This window comes from Ursus arctos, unplaced genomic scaffold, assembly GCF_023065955.2.
Source record: "Ursus arctos isolate Adak ecotype North America unplaced genomic scaffold, UrsArc2.0 scaffold_26, whole genome shotgun sequence".
In the NCBI taxonomy this organism is placed as follows: Eukaryota; Metazoa; Chordata; class Mammalia; order Carnivora; family Ursidae; genus Ursus; species Ursus arctos.
Genome location: NW_026622941.1, coordinates 1,997,828 through 2,016,516, shown reverse-complemented (window position 1 = coordinate 2,016,516; position 18,689 = coordinate 1,997,828). Strand labels below are relative to the sequence as shown.

The 18,689-nt window shown below is 44.7% G+C and overlaps 1 protein-coding gene across 1 annotated transcript in view; it reads right to left on the bottom strand.

The window, feature by feature from the left end:
- Positions 1 to 18,689, bottom strand: part of CACNA2D4 (calcium voltage-gated channel auxiliary subunit alpha2delta 4) — a 109,480-nt gene that overhangs the window by 64,106 nt on the left and 26,685 nt on the right. The window contains exons 10-18 of the mRNA XM_026502817.4: positions 18,431 to 18,520; positions 18,205 to 18,318; positions 17,642 to 17,720; positions 15,835 to 15,968; positions 13,990 to 14,067; positions 12,928 to 13,008; positions 12,283 to 12,357; positions 8,977 to 9,063; positions 8,335 to 8,406 (exon numbers count right to left, since the gene is read on the bottom strand). Coding sequence (XP_026358602.2) covers positions 8,335 to 8,406; positions 8,977 to 9,063; positions 12,283 to 12,357; positions 12,928 to 13,008; positions 13,990 to 14,067; positions 15,835 to 15,968; positions 17,642 to 17,720; positions 18,205 to 18,318; positions 18,431 to 18,520 — 810 coding nt within the window. The remainder of the gene's footprint in view (positions 1 to 8,334; positions 8,407 to 8,976; positions 9,064 to 12,282; positions 12,358 to 12,927; positions 13,009 to 13,989; positions 14,068 to 15,834; positions 15,969 to 17,641; positions 17,721 to 18,204; positions 18,319 to 18,430; positions 18,521 to 18,689) is intronic.

Below are 18,689 nucleotides of genomic sequence, written 5' to 3'. Positions count from 1 at the left end.
GGGTACCAGGCAGGTGTGGATTTAGGGCCGCTCGGCCACTTACAGGCTGTGTGCTCTTGGGTGAGCTGTTCACTTCTCTGAGCATTAGCGTGCGCATTTGAAGTCAGGACCAACAACGACCCGTGCCTAAGGTTGCCGTGAGGCTGCGAGTGTGTTTTGCATGGATGGGGTGGGTCCGGGGAAGAGCAGGATTTGCTCTGGGTCTGTAGTTCTGTGCATTGTCCTGTCTGGTTATGCCGTTGGGAAAGCCACGGGTTGGGAAAGCCATGGTTGTAGTGGCCTCTGCAGCTGTTCTTATCCCCTTCATTTCTTTCTGGCTTCTCTTTCATTTTGGAAATGAGAGGAACATGTCAGAAGGGGACTCAGCGGGAGTGCGGTGGCAAAAAAAAGGTTTGTTTCTATAGGAAACCGGTTTTAGACCAAACCCGAATGAGCCGTTCTCCAGCGCTGGCCTCATCCCACGGGCTGCCCTCCTGCCTCCTCTGCCTCCGTCAGATCCTCTCTGCCGTCTGCCTCCCTCACAGCGGTCCTGGGGCAGTCGGCAGCCAGCTGGGCTGTGATGACCTTGGGAGCCTGCGTTCCAAGGTGGGGCTGGCTTGAGTGTCTGAACTGGAGATCATCTTTTTAGTTTTTCCTTTCTTTACTTATTAAAGAGAAAAGGCAAAATGCCCAGATCTTCAGTGTATTCTTCTGGTAGTTTTGATAAATGTATACAGCCGTATAGTTAGTTACCTCCCCAATCAAGATATGAGTGTTTGCCTCCTCTAAAATCTCTTTGCCTTGGTCCAGGCCATCCCCACCCCGCTTCCAAGGGTGAGCTCTGTGCTGAATTCCATCCCTTAGACTAGGTTTGCCTGTTCTCACGCCATGTGCTCCTTTGGGTGTGGCTTCTTCTGCACAACATAATGTCTCTAAGATCCATCTGTGTTGCTGCGTGTGTCGGCAGTGTGTTTCCTTCTGTTGCCGAGCAGAACTCTGACGGGTGGGACACTAGCTTGCCTTTATGCTCACCTAGTGGTCAGTCCCTTAAATTTCAGCAGAGAGTGTGGAATGGCATCTGTTTGCAGTCTGGGTTTGCGTTTCCTCGATGGCTGACAATGCATGTTTTCTTGTGTTTATTGGTCACGTGTATAATCTTCATTTGCGAAGAGTCTGCTCAAGTATTTTGCCCATTTTTTTGATTGGGTTGTTAGTCTTTTTGTTAACAATCTGTAGGAGCTCTTTATGTATTCTGCACACAGTCTGGGCCTTACGTTTTCATGTTCTTCATGGTTTGTCTTTAAATGAGCAGAACTTACTGCTTCTGATGAAGTCCAGTTTGTCAAATTTTATGTTTGGTGCTCTTCGTGTTTTGTCTAAGAAATCTTCAGATAACTTCAGGTTGTAAAGATTTCCCCCTGTTTTTTTGTAGAAGACTTACAGTTTTACCTTACCTTGAAGACTACAGTCCATCTCGAATTAATTTTCCTACGTGGAGTGCGACTTGGCTCACTGTTTATTTTCTTCATACGTTTATTCAGTATTCTAGCACCATTTGTTAAAAAGACTTTTCCTTTCTCCATTGATTTGACAAGCTGTCTTTGTTAAAAATCAATTGCTAATATGAGAGTTTATTTCCAGATTCTCTACCCCCTTGTCTATTCTTGCGTCAGTATCTCCTGCTTGGCTACCGTAGCTTTGCAGTCAGTTTTGAAATCGTGTAGTACGAATCATCCAAATTTGTTATTATTTTTCAAGGTTGTTTTGGGCATTTTAGGTCCTTTGCATTTTCATATAAATTTTAGAATCACCTTCTCCTGAAGTCTGTTCAAATTTTGATTGGGAACATGTTGGGTCTACAGATCAGTTTCCAGAGAATGAATGTCATGGCAATATGGATAACAACTTGTAAACATGGTTATATCTTTTTATTATTTTAATTTTTTTGATATTCTTTCTGCAGCGTTATGCAGTTTTCAGTGTAGAAGTCATTTATGACCTTGCTGAATTTATTCCGAAGTATTTTATGTTGTTTGATGCTACTGAAATTGGAACTTAAAAATAATTTATTTCCAATTGTTTGCTGACAATTGGAAATAAATAAATAATATAATATAATATAATGTAATAATATAATATAATTGATTTTTATAGTATTGGACGATTGGAAATAAATGTGTGTGTGTGTGTATAATACAATTGATTTTTATGGTATTGACCTTGTGTTCTGTCAACTTGCCAAATTTACCTGTTCGTTCTAGTAGTTGTTTTGCAGATTCTTGGAATTTTCTATGTAAACAATCATCTTGTTTGTGAATCCAGACAGTTTTACCTCTTCCTTTCTAATTTTTTGCCTTTTATTTTGTTTCCTTGTCTTACGGCAAGGACAGATCCCGGCAGGGTCCAGTGCAATGTTGAACAGAGGTGGTGAAAGCAGACATCCTTCCCTTGTTCACACTTTTAGGGAGAAAGTGTTTAATATTCCATCATTTGAAGTTAGCCTTTTCATAAATGCCTTTTATCAGTTTCCTTCTGGTTCCAGTTAAATTTTGTCAAATGCTTTTTCAGCATCTATTGAGATGACCATATGGCGTTTCTCTCTTATTCTGTTAATGTAATGAATTGTGCTGGCTGACTTCTGAGTGTCAGGTTAGCCTTGGTTACAGTCTTGGGAAAACCCCACGTGCATTACTGTTCGCATGCATCTTACACTTGCGTATGTTATACACCCTACAATCACATTTTTTGCCTAAAATAGTTGTTTTTTTGAGCATTTAAAAAAATTAAGTCATATTAATGTGCACATTTACCATTTCTAGAAGTGTTTGTTTCCTCATATAGATCTGAGTTTCCATCTGTGTCATTTTTCTTCAGTGTAAAGAACTTCCTTAAGCATTTCTTATAGTGCAGGTCTGACAGTGATAAACTCTGTTCTATTTTTTATAACAAAATGTCTAAATACACATCTTTTTGGAAGGATATTTTCTCTATACATAGACTTCTGGGTTGACAGTTTTTTTTTCTTCTGGCATTAAAATTTTTTATTTTATTGTTTTTGATGAGAAGTCAGCCATCATTCTACTATTGTTTTCCTGTAGCTTCTTTTAAGATTTTCCTGTATTTTTGATTTTCAGCAGCTGTATGATTTTCAGCCTAGGTGTGGCTTCTTTTCTTTTTATCCTGCTTGGGGTTTGCTGAAACTTTTGTATCTGTTGGGTGATGTTTTTCACAAAACTCAGCACATTTGGGGCATTCTTTTTTCAAATACTTTCTGTTGCATTCCTTCTCTGTTCTTCTGGACGCCTTGGGACTTCCAAGGACATATGTCAGACCATAGATAACTGAGGGATAATTTTTTTTTCAAAAATTTTTTCAAAATTTTCTTTGTTCTTCAGAATGGATAATTTCTGTTTATCTGTCTTCAACTTCACTGTCCCTTTGTTCTTCAATCTGCTGATAAGCCCACCCGGTAAAAATTTCATTTCAGATATTGTACTTGTCAGTTTTAGCATTTCCACTTGGTTCTTGTGGTTTTATACTGTGTCAAATTAACTAAGCTGGACTTACACTTCCAGACTCACTTCCCTGTATGGTTCCAAGTTAGGGTTGGCCAAGAGAAGTCTTCATGAGGTTTGTGAGGCAGAAGTGAAGCGGCGGCCATTTTACATGCTAATGGTTAGTATAGCATACCAAGCACTTGCAGCTTGCTCTGAGCTGTTGGCCGACCTTCTTGGCACGGAGCAGCGGCCAGAATCAAAACTTCCCCAGCTGCCACTGGATCTCCTCCAGTTGCACTGAGATCTGGGCCTGGTGATTGTCTAGCTCCACGTGAAGGACACTCTCTCTTTCTTGCAGGTCGGCCATACCATTGTGATTGGAAGTAGTAGGAGACAGATGTGGGTTTTAGTTGTCCTCATGGTTCCTATTTTTTCTCATGGGTTTCTGTTTGTTCTCGTTTTCCCTTGGGTTTCGTTCAGCTTTCCTTCCAAACTGCTGGCCCTATTGACCTATGATGACCTCAAGCTCACCATCAGATGCAGAGACGCCAGTCTCACAGACTTCTCTCACAGAAATGACAGTCTTATAATGTTTAACCTCTAGAAAAAAACCCTGTATTTATATCACTTGTAGTGGACTTACTTCTTTGATCAAACCCCAACCATTTCTCTGCTGAAATTCTCCATCGATTCACTCATTCTGACCATCTTTTCTTCTAATTCCTTGTGCATATTTATCATACCTGCTTTTAGGTCCTTCTAATTCCAACATCTGGTCATCTCTGGGTCAGTCTCTAAGACTGCTTTTTCTTTTAACTATGTGTAACATTTTCCAGTTTTTTCAAGTGTCTGATAATTGTTATTGTACACTGGCTATTGTGAAGAGTAGGCTGTAGACACTCTGTCTTCCTCTTCACAGTGTTGATTTCTATTTGAATCAGCAGATGAATAATTGGCCGGTCACCTTGAGCATGTGGAGGCTTGGATTCACATTTTTGTTAGAGTGGGTCTGTTTCAGCATTGTCTAGAGTGAATCTCCTGGTCTTGGGACATAGTCTTTACTCCTGAAGTGTAGCTCTTCTGTGCTTTCAAAGAAAATCCTGAGGTGTTTACCCAGCCTCTTCACCTCGGTGTGTCTCAGACTCCAAACCACCTTCACTACCGTAGGAAGCAGTTGAAATCCTCGTTCTGATTTTCAGCTCTTCAACTGTTGCTTTCCACTGGGTACTTAGATTCTCCCCTGTGTATGTGTAGTTTAAGGTTGGTCAAGAATTTGAGAGGAGTTTGAATACATATGTCCGGGCAAGCCCACCTGTGGATCCCTCATTTCTAGGATATCTTCCTTCACGTTCAGACCCTCTGAGAGTCCAAATTCTGTTCTTTGATACTTCAAGATGGTAACTATAGCTTTCTGTTTGAATTACAGCTGTTTCATTCAAGCAAACTGGGGCATGGCCTTCAGAAAAACCCCCACATAAATGTGTATTTCACCCAGTGTAGTTCCCTTGATTCAAGGGTTGAAGTCCCTTCAACCATTGTTTCTGCCTGCTTTTGGTCACTTTCATATGCCCTTACATGTTTGTTTTTTATATTTTGTCCAAATTTATAACTGTTATGTGCTGGAGGATTAGTCTATTGCAAGCTACTCTCTCATAACTGTAATCATAACTTTGAGATAATCTTTTAAAGCTGAGGCAAAGGGAAGAGAGAAGGAGTGGGGGTTTCTTTGAATCTCCGTGAAACAGAAAGAGAGAACTGGAGAGGTTTGGAAGATGAGAGTAAAGAGGCGTCAGAACAGTCTTCCCCTTTAATAGATTGCCTCCCTTTGCTGGAAAAAAACGTGTGTGAGTGAGTGAGTGTGTGACAGAGAGAGAATGAGAGTGCCACAGGGCACTCTAATCCTGGCCCCCTGAATCCAGTGCATAGGGATTAGAAGGCACTGGAGGAACACGGGGCAAAGCTGCCCTCACTGCCTGTGCCAGTTGTGCACGTGTGTGTGTGTGTGTGTGTGTGTGTACACACACCATATGCCCATCAGCAGGGCTAACTTGGAAGAACCTGAAGGCTAGTGAAGAACGCTGTCTGTCTCTCTCCCTCCCCCACTGCTAATTATTTGTTCTAAACTATCAAACAACATGAAAATGATAAAAAGAGCCCTGGACAAGATGCTCCAGGATACTTTGAAGTCTGTTTTTTCTTTTAAATGTGCCCCAGGACATCTGACCAGGATACTACTGATGGCTTGGAAATTATGACACCATTTACTGGTCCACATTTTGGGAAAAACAGCCTGTATCGAAATGGCAAATAGGAGGCCTGTAGGCCAAAGCTGGACTGCTTACAAGTTTGAGATCCTAGATGTTGGACCATGTTGTGTTTTTAATATTTTTGGAATTAAATGCATAACATTTAAAAATATGGATTCTTAGCTGTCTCCTTTAGATGGTACATGTAACTAACTGTTCAGTTCTCAGCACCCCCAGTACCAAGGTTTGTCTGTTTCTCTTCCTCACGTTTCTGAACATGGCCTATCTGGCCCCATAGGTTTTTGACTTAGTGAGTCCTGTTCTAAACCTTGCTGGGTTGCCACTACCCTCTTGGGAATGCCAACATAGTTGCCTGTTTGGTATTTAGGGGTGATGGAAAAAGGTCTGAATTGATCCATGGGAAGTAAGGATTCATGTAAAATCCCCTAAAGAAAACAACAAAATAGGTCACCACCTTCCAGGATGAGAACAGGTATTCCCACAATGCTTTAAGAAATCTTCCGTTGGTTTAGACCTGAAGAGAGTTTCTATTGAGGCACAAGCTTGTGAGGTGAGACACACCACTGAGCTGAGAGGGCCGGGGTAGACTGGCAGGCAAGAACACGACAGGACTGTCTGCAACTCTTAAAAAGAGAAGACATGTAGGGCAGACAGAGCAGTCGGTAATGAACAAAATGTAGCAACATCGGGGAGAGTGGCATCATAATAGATCAGAGCAGCGAGAGGCTGGGTACCACTGCAGTGGCCTTGTAGCAAAATGTCCTACACACAGTGCTGGTGCAGCAGCTTCTGAGCATGGAAATAAGGAGATGAAAGATTAGAGAGTTGAGTTATGTTATAATGACGTAGAGGGAGAAAAGGAGACAATGAATTTTAAAGATGGAAACAGAATTCTAAAGAGACTCTCGGGAAATCTTTAAGCTGGAGATTGAGCAGAGAATTCAGGGACACTCCTACAGAAAAGCCTTATACATTAGTGATTAAGAGCATGTGGTCTAGAATCAGCCACATGTGGGCTTTGCAATTAATCATCTAGGTGACTGGGCAACTTTTTAGCTTCTCTGAATTTCCTCATCTATAAAATGGGGGTAGGATCATACATACTTCATATGGTTATGAATGTTGAGTGAATACTTACAAGGCGCTGAGTCCGGTTTCTAATAAATGTTAGCTACTGTTGTTATTATTATTGGTAGTAATAGTAGTAGTGGTACTACGAACACCTATGTGCTATGAAAGGTACATCTCCGTCATGGTCATGATCAGCATTACCCAAGTCCTTTATGTTAAAACACCCACATACCAGGAAGCTTTTGTTAAATTGCAGTTTAACCTGGGTGGTTTACGAGCAGCAATGAACACATTTCGAAGGGATGGGCAGAAATTTGAGGAGAGGTTCAGACTGTTTGGATCTGGTTAGGACTCTCCCTTGGTGGCTCTGAGAAGCATGAAAACAACATGAGAACACTGGGCACTGGGAGGAAAGGATGGAAGACACACGGTACTTACTTCATAAGTTGGTCTGAATTAGATATAGTATAGCTGTACTCTGATCTGTCTGGAAGTTGCTGTCTGCCACATGCATGTTAAATTTTTCATTATAGCTACCTTAAACACTTTGGCAGGGCTGAGCTAGGGAAGAGCTCTCTTGTGCATGTCAGCAGGAGTCTGTTGGGATAAAGGTGGAGGTGCATGGAAGAAACCTCTACTTTTTTGGGATCAGGAGAAGGCGCTGCTAGAACTTGTGGCCTGACATCACTGATACTGCCCAGTTTGCCTAAAGGAGACCCTTCTCAGTCCAGAGTTTATAAAAAGCAGGCAGATGTCACACAAATCAGATACTGGTCCCAGTGAAATTCAGCCCATGTGTCTAAAGGGAATGCAATGAATTGCTTTTCCTTTCCGATGCTTTCTTGTTTGGCTTCCGTGGAGGTTTGTGTTTGTGGAAGAACTTGGGTCTAATTGTTGCAGACAGATGCCTGTGTTCTTTCAGCTGAGGCAGATGGGCAACAAGAGGAGGAGGTGGGGGTGGTTGTGAGGGAGGAGGTGACATTTGTAAATATGTCAAGGGACAATGCAAATTCAGCATAAAGGCAGTGGAACCTTTTAAATGAAAAGATGAAATGATCTTTCATAAATGATGCATGGATCTGGGAAGGCAGCAATGGCATCGGTGATGGTATTGATTCTTGACCATCTGTAGTTAGAGTGGATTATTTTTAACCTCTTCCCCTAAAACTTGATTAATAAGAGTTGCTAACAATTTGCAAAATTAATTATCACTTTCTCTCTTTCCATTATCAACAACAAAAGGGCCAAATTGCAGGCAGCATTAGGAAGAAAGAAAAGTTGTAAATGCCTTGAGCTAACCTACTCCTTCTCTCAGTAGTCTCCAAAGAACTGATCATTTCTTGGTCAGATGTTTCTCTGGGGTTGATGCACGCTTTGATGTAATCTCTGCAACAAGCACTCAAGTCTTAAGCTCTAATTCAGCTAGGTTCAAATCCCTTATCACCACCCCAACCTCAATCAACTGGGATGTGCCTGCCCAGGGGGGACCAGACCTTAGTTCTGTCCTTTAAGCACCTTACCCCTTTGTCCAGTGGAACCTTCACATCCATAGAGAGAGAACCTGTTTCCCCATTGATCATGGCTGTTCTGAGCTTCAAGAGGAAAGATGATGGTATTAGTCCCCTAGCTCACACTGGAGGGTAGAAGGCATTGACCTTTATTGGCCAGATTGCAGGTGATCCCTAGGAGTACTTTCAGTTCTTCCCTTTTTCGTTTAAGTAGAATATGAGGAGGGAATATAGACCTGATTCTAGGTTCCATTTAACTTATAGTTTCAGACCTCCACCAAAATAATGCTCCCAAGTACACTGATGTATGAGAGAGCATAGTGCCATATTACTGAGACATAATTTCCTCTGGAATGAGCTACTGACCTCCCCCCGCCCCGACCCCCAGTCAGACTGAAACACCACTGGAACTCAACCTCTGTGACTTATAGACATGGCTCATTCCATTCCAGCACTCCCTGAGATTCATGAAGATACTATTACGTTGTTATCTTTGCTGGAAGAATTGCCCATTACAGAAATTGCTTCTGGTTTGGGCTTGGAAAGTCTCCACTGAGAGGAACAGAGTGGCCCCAGAGCTCACAGCCCCGCAGCTGGCCTGTGTGCTGGCTGCAGAGCTACACTCGCTTCTCTTCTCCTGTTCTCCCTACTCACGGTTTCAGCTCTGTCTTCCCACTCCACTTCGGAGAGATCCACGCTGTTGTAGTTGGGTTTGGGTTTCAGTTTCTTCCCCTCTCTGTACTGGAATGGGCAGGTTGGGAAGGAAGATGTGAGGTTAAACACAAGGCCCTGCTCAAGATTCATCTCTTCTCTGAAGCCTTACAGATATTTTCATAAAATCAAAGAACCTCAGTGATCCCTTAAGGTTACCTGGGCCAACCTTCCACCTGATGCAGCATTTCCCTTCCCAACATTTGTGACAGATAATCTCATGGCCTCTGAGCATTTCCCATGATGAGGACCTCCCTATTTTGAGTCCGCTTGTCCTAGTTTGGACAGCTCTAATCGTTAGAAAGCTCTTCCCCATACAGAGCTGAAATCTGGCCCCCTGTTACTTTTATCCATTGGTCTTATTGTTTCCCTGGAGCTACACAGAACGTTTTCCACCTGACAACTCTTGAGGTTTTCGAAGGTGCTTGGTTACTCCTGACCACACCTCTCCAAGCTAAATGTTCCCAGGTTGCAGACGCCTCAACTCCCTCTGAATATGCTCTACATTGTCAATGTCACTCCCAGAGCGGAGTGCCCAGGACGAACGTCAGTATTTCAGATGGGGTTCTGACCAGTGTGGTGTGCGTGTGATCTGCGTGGACCAAGGTATTACATCTTTTCAACATTATGTTTGAGCATTGGATATTTTGCAGAACTTTCCATGCATCTTAATATATTCGTCTTGTTAGTTTCAGCCATTATTTAGAAGAATACTTTCTGACTACGAATTTTCTCCCTTAATGTATTATCCACACCTTCCAGACTTTGTGTCATCTGGTTTCTGTGTTTTCATCTTGTTGACAGAATTCTTGCATGGGACAAAGCCCAGGACAGACAGATTCTGCAGCGCCTAATAAAGACCTCCCTCCAGCTCGATATGGAGCCATTAATCAAGTCTTTGAATGTTATTATTTTCTGGTCCTGCCTTCCCCTCCTCCCTCTCTCCCTCTCTGATACCAAGACAGATTATCGTCAAGTTATCTGCCACTAGGTTGGCAGCACTTCCCGGCTTTAGTTTAATAATAGATCAAAAAAGGAAAGGGATGGTTTATTATCAGGGTAAATTAAGAATTAATCAAGAGGGCCTACTTTTAGCAGCATGAGGCCCCCGAAGATGCTTGAGAGGTTGAAGTCTCCTATCACTGTGTATTGTGCTTCCGCCAGTTTTTTGTTTTTCAAGAAATTGTCACCCTTATTTCTTGCCTATCTGGGAGGTTTGCACTATGACTGCCATAGAAGTATCCTCCTTGCTTTCTTCTCACCCGTGCTTGGGTGATGTTCCCATTCCTGGCCTTCTGATGCCCGTCCTCACAACAAACAGCACTGCCCTCCCATCTTTTACATCAAATCTCTTTCTTTCGAGTAAGGTATAATATTCCTCATCATTGCTATTGTCTAAGTCCTGTGACACCTGAAAGATCATCTCTAGCTCCTCTTATTAAAACCATAATTCCACTTTGTATAATTACTCATACTTTGAGTGCTGACAGAAAGATTTCAGGCCAATAGTATGGCTCTTGACCCTCTTTCAGTTTGTTACTAGGAAGATCCCCTATTACTTTTCCTTTTTAAACTTAACTATTGTTCTCCTTAATACCTTTTTTATTCATAATAATATTTTTATTATATTATGTTATTCACCACACAGTACATCCCTGGTTTTTGATGTCAAGTTTGATGATTCATTAGTTGCGTATAACACCCGGTGCACCATGCAACACGTGCCCTCCTTACTACCCATCACCAGCCTGTCCCATTCCTCTCCCCACTCCCCTTAATACCTATCACAAATTGGTAGTGCCTTCCTTAGGAATCTCATTATGTTGGCTTTACACGGTAATGTTTGCTATTTAATAATGATCTACATGGTAATTTTCTCTAATTGTTTCATTTGTGTGAGTCTATCTGTATATACTTTATTTCCTTCATTAGACTATAACCTTCTGTTTATAGCACTCTCAGAGCATAATAAGGTCAGGCGCCCAGTAGGTCTACATTCATCTAGATTATAAAGATGGTGACAGATAATTTTCTGATCAGTGCCCTTTAATTCTACCAGTCAGCTCCATGATTAACTTATTATTATTATTATTTTTACTAGTGAGTCATTTTGTTGTCCCTGGGGCTGCCCCCCACGGAACCTACTGGTACAGGTCAGTGACCCATTATGGGTTCAGATCTTGCCCAGTAGGGTCTGAGTTGGGAAGACAACATGGCTTTCAATGTGCCCTTGATCTCTCTACTATGAACCTCTATAGTTTGCCTTAAATAGTTCAATCAGTTGCTTTATGAACACTCAGCTTCTATCCATCTGAACCACACTGGAATGGCATGTGCTTTGGCTGATTTCTCCAAATGGCACCTGGGCAGATGAGCCTCTTAGTAAGCTCTCACAAAGGTGCTCTGGTAGCTATTGTCTTCAGCTGCCACCTCAATTCAGTGGGAGACTGGAAGGGAAAAGGGCTACGGTTCCTGAAGGACCTAACTACCCTTCCTCTGCTGCCCCCAACACTCACACTGAGAGGTGCGGCCACTGTTGTCATCAATAGTGGCCAAGTGCCACGACCATAGGCAGCAAGGAGCGCCTAGACCTGGAGGCAGAAGTTTTAGATAAAACAATGCAACTTCTCTTTTGGCTGTTTGTTGTTCAGTTGAATGCATATGAAAATGCCCCCAGCCCCTGTATCAGGATGGAGGGAGCCAAGAAGGAGGCAGGAGCACTCAGGAACACATCCCAAGACAAACTCAGGTGAGCTGCAACTCTGCTGCCCCACCTCTCATGTGACTCTTTCCCTGTCATTTTTGTTGTTAACTCAATGTCAATGTCCACACCCCCTGGGGTGGGGCCCTGGAGGTCTGAAGATACCACTGTCAGGCTCCAAGAGGAGGGTGGAGTGACTGAGGCAGTGACAGGAACCTAGGAGGTTTGCCCTTCAGGGAAAACTGCACATTTCATTACATGCTCTCTGGTCTGTTCATCAACCAGTTCATGCATTTTTGCTTTGTCTTTCCCGCCAGATTACAAACAATTTGAAGACAGGGACCATGACTTAATTTTTTTTCTTTTTTTTTTTTTTTAAATGATTTTTTATTATATTATGTTAGTCACCATACTTAATTTTTTTTCTTATATTACCCACTGGGTTCTTAAATGGAGCCCAATGTGTGTTCATTATTTTAACTGTTTCTATGAACTATCTCCAAATCCCATACAGTTAAGATCTCAATGCAAATAAGACTTGTACCTACCAGGGGTCGGAGGTCTGGATGTGAGAGAATGTAGCCATTGTTAGTGTTCAAAAAGGCATATCCATGCACTCCAAGCTGCCAAAACAACGAGGATTGAGGGGTGTCAGACCTGTTGTTGGGGTTGGAGAACTGGAGCTGGGAAAGGGTTGGACTGCAGGATGGCTAAAGATGGCAGCTCACAGCCATGAGGTTTTCAAATAGGGATATAACTGAGTCAGTGCCATGCTTCTAGCCATTAATTTTCAATTCTTTTCTAAATTCTTCTGTTTATGGCAGCCACAATAATGCATATTATCACTTGGCCTCTTTCCTACCACACGTTCTAGGTGCTTTGATGATGTAATCTCATGTGTTCCCCGAATAGGACTGCATGGCATGGAGGAGCAGATTGAAAAACCAAGGCACCAGGAAGGGAAAGAACTTGCTGAAGGCCACAGAGCAAGTCAGAGGGGGTGGTGACAAAGGGTCCCAGAAGTCCAAATCATTGCTCCCATGCTCAGTGCCTGCACTTCCCTGGGGGTGGGATGCCAGGGCCCCACCCTAGCTCTGGGCTTGGTTGCATTGCCTGCAGAGACGCTCTTGAGCCTGGCAGGACAGCTCCTAGGGAGCTTGTGATCCCCTCTCAGGCATCCGATCCAGGCTCACCTTGTACCGGGGCGCCAGCTTCATCAGCTCCCTCAGGGCCACATCAGAGCCCACCACACCCAGAAGAATGCCATGGGATCGCTGGAAAGAAAAAAAAGCAGGGTTAGTCGGGGGGCCGGACTGGACCCTTGACTTTCCCAGAGCCTGGAAGAGGAACCAAGCCACTTAGGCCTTATATGACACTTCCTCTGCAGTTGGATTTTAGGCTGAGCTCTTTGGAATAAAAATCTAGAACCTACCAGAAGAGGTCCCAGGAGTAATCTCAGATGCTGGGAAGATTAATTTCCAGTATTAATATTTAAATTGTAATATTTAAAAGAAATATGAAGTTGAATGAAATATTAATTTTCATAGCAGAGGCTGAAGTATCAAAATCCAAGGAACCGGGGCGCCTGGGTGGCACAGCGGTTAAGCGTCTGCCTTCAGCTCAGGGCGTGATCCCGGCGTTATGGAATCAAGCCCCACATCAGGCTCCTCCGCTATGAGCCTGCTTCTTCTTCTCCCACTCCCCCTGCTTGTGTTCCCTCTCTAGCTGGCTGTCTCTATCCTGTCGAATAAATAAATAAAATCTTAAAAAAAAAAATCCAAGGAACCATAACCTATGGATGCTCTGAAACACACAAAGCCTATAAGGAAACATTTTCTGACCAGATGGAGGATGGAATGTTCTAGAAATTCCCTCACCAAAGGCCTTTACAAAAAAATTGGAGGTTGCCCGAACTGGTAGGTTAAGTGTTGTTTTGCCAGAAGGTTAGCAGGGGACCTTTCTAGCCTTATATCCCAGGACAGTGGTTCCAAATTTAGAGCACGAGAACAACTCCAAACTGGCTGAACAGAATCACTGGGTGAGCTTTGGGAAATACGGGCCCCACCCCCACCTCCCACCCTCAGCCTTTCCCAACCAAGAGATTCTGATATAGCTGGTTGGGCATAGGGCAGGGAATATGAATATAAAAGGTGGCTCTGATGTGCAGCCAAGTCAAGAACCATTGGTCTAAAGAGGCTAGCCAGTGGCCCCAAGTTCTAATCCCTGTTACAGCTTCTCAGAGAGTGGCCACTCACTGTTTCATTCTTTTTGCTGAAGACCGGCATGGCCACAGTGGTGAGGAGCATCAAGTTCTGTGCCTGTGAAGTTAACAGCTGTCAAGGAGGAAAGAGCAAAGGACAGAGAGCTCAGAGTCCATAGTGTGGAAGACCCACAGTCACCAATGTCAACTACCACTGAAGTGTCACCTTCCAACAGGAGGAAAAAGCCATGTGTGAGGTTCCGCTTCTCTTCTGCTGGCAGAAATGCTGGAGGAGAGAGGTGGGATGGAGAGAGGATGAGGGAAACGTCACTTAGCAATGACAGTCCTAAGCCAGGGCAAGTGTCAGAACCCCAGAGCCCACAACGCAGCTCCCAAATGTGCTCATGACGTCCTCTGTCTTGTCCATACCAAGGATGAGCATGAACCCAGGGAAAAACCCATCCTGCACACACCCAGAAATCTCTGCCATAGACCCAAGGTTGGCACACACAATAGTCCAGGACAGTTAAGAGGGAGAAGAACACTGACACTGAGCCACCTGCAAACACAAGTGCATGCATGGGGAAGCACAACTCAAGGGGTGGTCATGGTGTAGTTGTAGCTGACCTTAGGGTCACTCCTAACACACATGAGACAGACCCACAACCTCTTCCTCACTGAGAACGCCAGAGCCACATCATTCCCTACCTCTGAGATGGCCCTCCTCCCTGATTGCCTCACCTCACTGTGTGGGCTCCTTCAGCCTCCTTGGAAGGGGTTCCACACAAACACCCCACTTTATCACGAAGACAGGCCCTCACAGGTGGTGTGTGCAGGTATGTTTGATATGTGTGATCTTCATCAGGACCAACCGAATGTTGTGCTGAGCCCATGGAGGTCTATAGTATTCTTTCTTAGAGAATGAAGAACTTTTTAAAAATTGGATATATGTGACACATAACCTCATGTTAACTTGAGGTGTTTCTTAAGTGTTGCTTTGATACATTTATGTTGTCGTAGGATTGCTATTGTAGTGTGTCTTTTACATTATGTAATTATAGTACAATATTGTGTGTATTCGTTATACTGTGCACAGATCACTAACCATCAAGTCTCTTCCTCATCTGAAATTTCAGCTGAGAGTTTGGAAGTAAGGTTTTCTGAAAGCGAGTGGTTTCAGTTGACTAAAGTTTTACTAGCTACTGGAACCAGGAGGACCCTAGAGTTGGCCGTGGGTATAGCAGGGAGCAGTTTGGTCTCTGGTGAACAGGAAGCTCCTCACCAGCTCCAGGCTGGCCACCTCTAAAGTTCTCTTAGATGAGGGAGAATTATACTTCTCTCTTATCTAAGCCACCGTGTTCAGGTCTTTCTTTATCCCAGGCTGATACATCATCACCGAAGTAGGTGGCTACATATGGGAGATGATTTGAGAAGTTCCAGGAAGGTCTCTCTTGCTCCCAAACATCTCATCTGACATCCTGCTTTGGCAATCTATTCTTTTGTGTAAGTCACTACAACCCACAGACAGTCTCTGGAAGTACAGGGACCCAAGAAGGGGAGCACCTGATGAATCCATAGTATCTTGAATTACTGGTCAGGCTCCTCTCTTCCTGAAACAGGTAGGAGAGAAGACAATGAGGGAGGTGAGGACAATGGGAAGAAGGAAGGAACACGTTTGGAGCAGAGAGGCTCTGTCCGTGGAGGGCAGCCTTGGACAGGCCTGCTTACTGGGTTTCTGGGTCTCTGGGGGCAGCATACTTGCAAAGGTCTTCTAGTGGGCTGAGTGTGTTTACCCCTTCACACCATCTCCTGAAGAGGTGTTCTGCTCACCTTTCTCCTGACCCAGGAAGTTACCTCTTACTCTGGGGCCCCTAACTCTGGAGCAGGGTTGAGCCCCCACCTTGCTGTCCATGTAGGCTTCTGTCCAGGTGATGTCATGGTCATGGTTGATGACCATGGGGCGGCTGAGCACGTGCAGGTACTCCATCACATTCTCCTGTGCATCTGCCAGTGTGGAGATCTGCGTGTAGTAGCCTGACAGAGGAGAGGGTCACGTGGTTGTGGAAAGCTGTGGGTACCACTTAGAATCACCCATACACTCTGTCCCGGCTGCTCTCGGCTTACAGGGGGCTCCTCACTGGGAGCTGCCCTGGGTCACAGGGGACTACTTTCCCCCAAGATTGTGCTCTTTCCTGGGGACAGCTGGAAGCCAGTGGTGCTGTCTCAACCTGGCAGAACTCTGGGGGACCCTCCCAGTCCAGAGATGCCTCACGAGCAGCAGGGACTCAGCAGCAAGAGATGTGTGATTTGGCTTCCCTCTCACGATGATGCCCTCCTCACTTCCTTACAGGGTTATCTTCCAAGAGCACCCTCTCCTGCATGTAGCTCTGTCTGGGGTTCATATTCAGGGAGTACAGTCTAAGACAGTGGCTCAGTGCCCCCTACCCCCCTTTCTCTGACCACTGTCCTTCCTCAGTTACAGGGAGGGGTGCTATAGCCTCTTTGTTATAGCCAAGGTGATTTTTAAAAGAGCAAATGGCTCACAAGGCTATGAATGACTTAGTACATGTTTACCTCTCTGGTCTCATTGCTTATCACCTCCCACAAAACATTCATTCCACCCTCCAGAAAGTGAAACTGCTTTCCATTCCCAGGTGCCTCTTGTCTTACACTCTCTGTCTGGAAACTCTTCCATGCTTTCTATGTCTGGATGATTCCTACCATTCTTTATGTCTCAGTGTAGACACCCCTGCTGCCTCCAAATGGAGGAAGTACTCTACCACCACGTCACTCTCCAAACCCCTATATAGTCTGTGCCCCTCTGCCCGTACAGCACATTTCAGATTACATCACCACTGATGGTTCACTTGTATGTCTCCTCTGCTGGACAGTAGCAAGAATAAGACTGAGTCCATCCTGACCATTTTGCCAGGCACCACAGTACATGCTCAGCAACCTTCGGTTGAATAAAAAGGCCCAAGCTGGCATCGTGAAGCCCAGGTCTTGGGTTCTGGCCAGAGACAAATGAGGACCACACCCAAAACATTATTCTAAAGAAAATGATGACCCTCTGCTTTTTGTCTGGAAGCAGAATCACAGTAAATGGCTTAATTTGCAACAAGAGGAATGGAGGCTAGACATAAGAGAGCTTACATTTCAACTGTGGGTCTCACCCCTGCCTGCCTCACTCTGTCTGTATTGTAGTTCATATAGGCTTTTTTTGAAGAGAGATTTTTTCTTTTTTTTTAAGGATTTTATTTATTATGTGACAGAGAGACAGCCAGCGAGAGAAGGGACACAGCAGGGGAGTGGGAGAGGAAGAAGCAGGCTCCCAGCGGAGAAGCCCGATGTGGGACTCGATCCCGGAACGCAGGGATCACGCCCTGAGGCAGACGCTTAAGGACTGCGCTACCCAGGCACCCCTGAAGAGAGAATTTTCTCTTCTGCAAACACTGGATGGATAACCTCTCAGTTTCATTTCATTTCAGGACTTAGAGTCCCTGCAGGGGTAATCATGCATTTACTCAAGGTTTCATGGGGGCAATCTACATTTTGTCTAGCTTTTTCCAAGTAAGAAGGAGGGGCAGATACTGTCATCCAGACACAGCACTGCTCTTCTGCAAGGCCCCCATGCAGGAACCATGGCTCAGCATCTCTGATGACTGGGTACAAGCTGCAAGGAGCTCTGCTCACACATCACCGCCTACCTTTGTTGTTGCATGCAATCCACTTCATGCGGTCAGCGAAAGTCACTTCTCTTCCAATAAGATAAGTGAAAACTCGCACCTAATCCACAAGACACAGACGTACTCAGCAGCCATGATTCCCGGCTATAAGTAGTGCTAATATTATTTATGTGAGTCTTGGATGTCAGGTGAAGCACTTTGCTGACTTTGGATTCTCCACTCTCATCCTATTGACCAGAAAGGCTCCTGAAGCCCAGGCAGTGACGGGACTTGCCAGGGCCATGGTGACATGGGCCAGGTACAGGATGGAGGGTCACAACCTGGCAGTTTGCCTCTCAGTGCCACATCTATCTCTCATCCTGAACTTCCTTGCATGAGGCCTCTGTGCCTAGGGTCAACATAATTTTGGAACACCAGTCTGGGACATACTGTCTGAGTATACTAACAGGTCTAATGGGGCAGAACATTTGAACTTAGGGCAGGCCTGGTTTTTCTGGGCACCACTGGTTATCCCATGCAGGCAGTAGGAGAACGCTTCCCTTGGTCCCTTCCCTTGCCCCCTTGACTTCCACCAGAAGAGTAACCTTGCGGTCCGGCCAGTTGTACTTCTCAAACACTGGCTCATAGTCCTCCACGGCCCCATCAGTGATCAGCATGATGGCCTGGTTGCAGAGGCTTCCTTGCCGGGCCTCTTGGAACTGTGTGGGGAAAGGGCAGGCACCATGATTGCAGGCCATCTACTGCCCTCCCCACACCTCCACCTTGTCTCCTAACCCTTCACTCTCCCCAAGCTGGACCAGGTACGGGTACCTGCTTCAGGATCTGGAAGGCTTCAGCCAAGGCTTGGTTCACGACACCCACACCCTTGACCATCAGCTCATCTACCAGCTGTTTGAAATGCTGTCATGGGTAAGAAGTTAGAGGAGAGTCAGTGGATCAACAGCCAGGGAACTTTCATCGTTGGTCTTAATTTCAGAGGCTCTTTAAAGCTATTTTCCCAGAATATGATTGCAGGATCTGTCTCTTCATGAACCAGCTAATTTCATGGCTGGAACACTACAAAAGATGT